Here is a 376-nt window from a genome sequence, read left to right as displayed (position 1 = left end):
ACAGAGACCCCAAGGCTCAAGCCATCTTTGCAGGAGGCTTTGTCATGTTCGAGAAAGCCATCAAGGCAGCCTTCGGAGATCCAGACGAGGAACGAACAGCGGAACGACAGCTGATGGCGCTCCGACAGACGGGATCTGCATCCAGCTACGCCGTCAAGTTCAGACAGGTTTCAAGTTCTCTCGAATGGAAAGACGAACCTCTGATGGTTGCGTTTTACGCCGGGCTAAAGGCAGAAGTCAAAGACGAACTCGCCAAAATAGACCGACCCAAGGAATTCGCGCAGTACGTCGCAATCGCAGTCCGGATCGACGACCGACTTTACGAACGACGGATGGAACGCAAGGGACAGCAACAGCGGGTGTATCACCCAAGGAT

At 54.3% G+C, this 376-nt stretch overlaps 1 protein-coding gene across 1 annotated transcript; it reads left to right on the top strand.

Moving 5' to 3' along the window:
• Window positions 1-44: 44 nt before the first annotated feature.
• E0L32_012457 (uncharacterized protein) lies at window positions 45-376 on the top strand (the record flags this gene model as incomplete). The annotated part of the gene is made up of 1 exon (XM_031135295.1): window positions 45-361. A coding segment is annotated over one exon (317 nt), but the record flags the coding sequence as incomplete, so codon positions are not given.

This window comes from Thyridium curvatum (assembly GCF_004353045.1).
Source record: "Thyridium curvatum strain D216 chromosome Unknown NODE_294_length_376_cov_1625.357430, whole genome shotgun sequence".
NCBI lineage: Eukaryota > Fungi > Ascomycota > Sordariomycetes > Thyridiales > Thyridiaceae > Thyridium > Thyridium curvatum.
The sequence above is the reverse complement of the archived record's forward strand: the minus strand, read 5'-3'. Positions and strand labels throughout refer to the sequence as shown.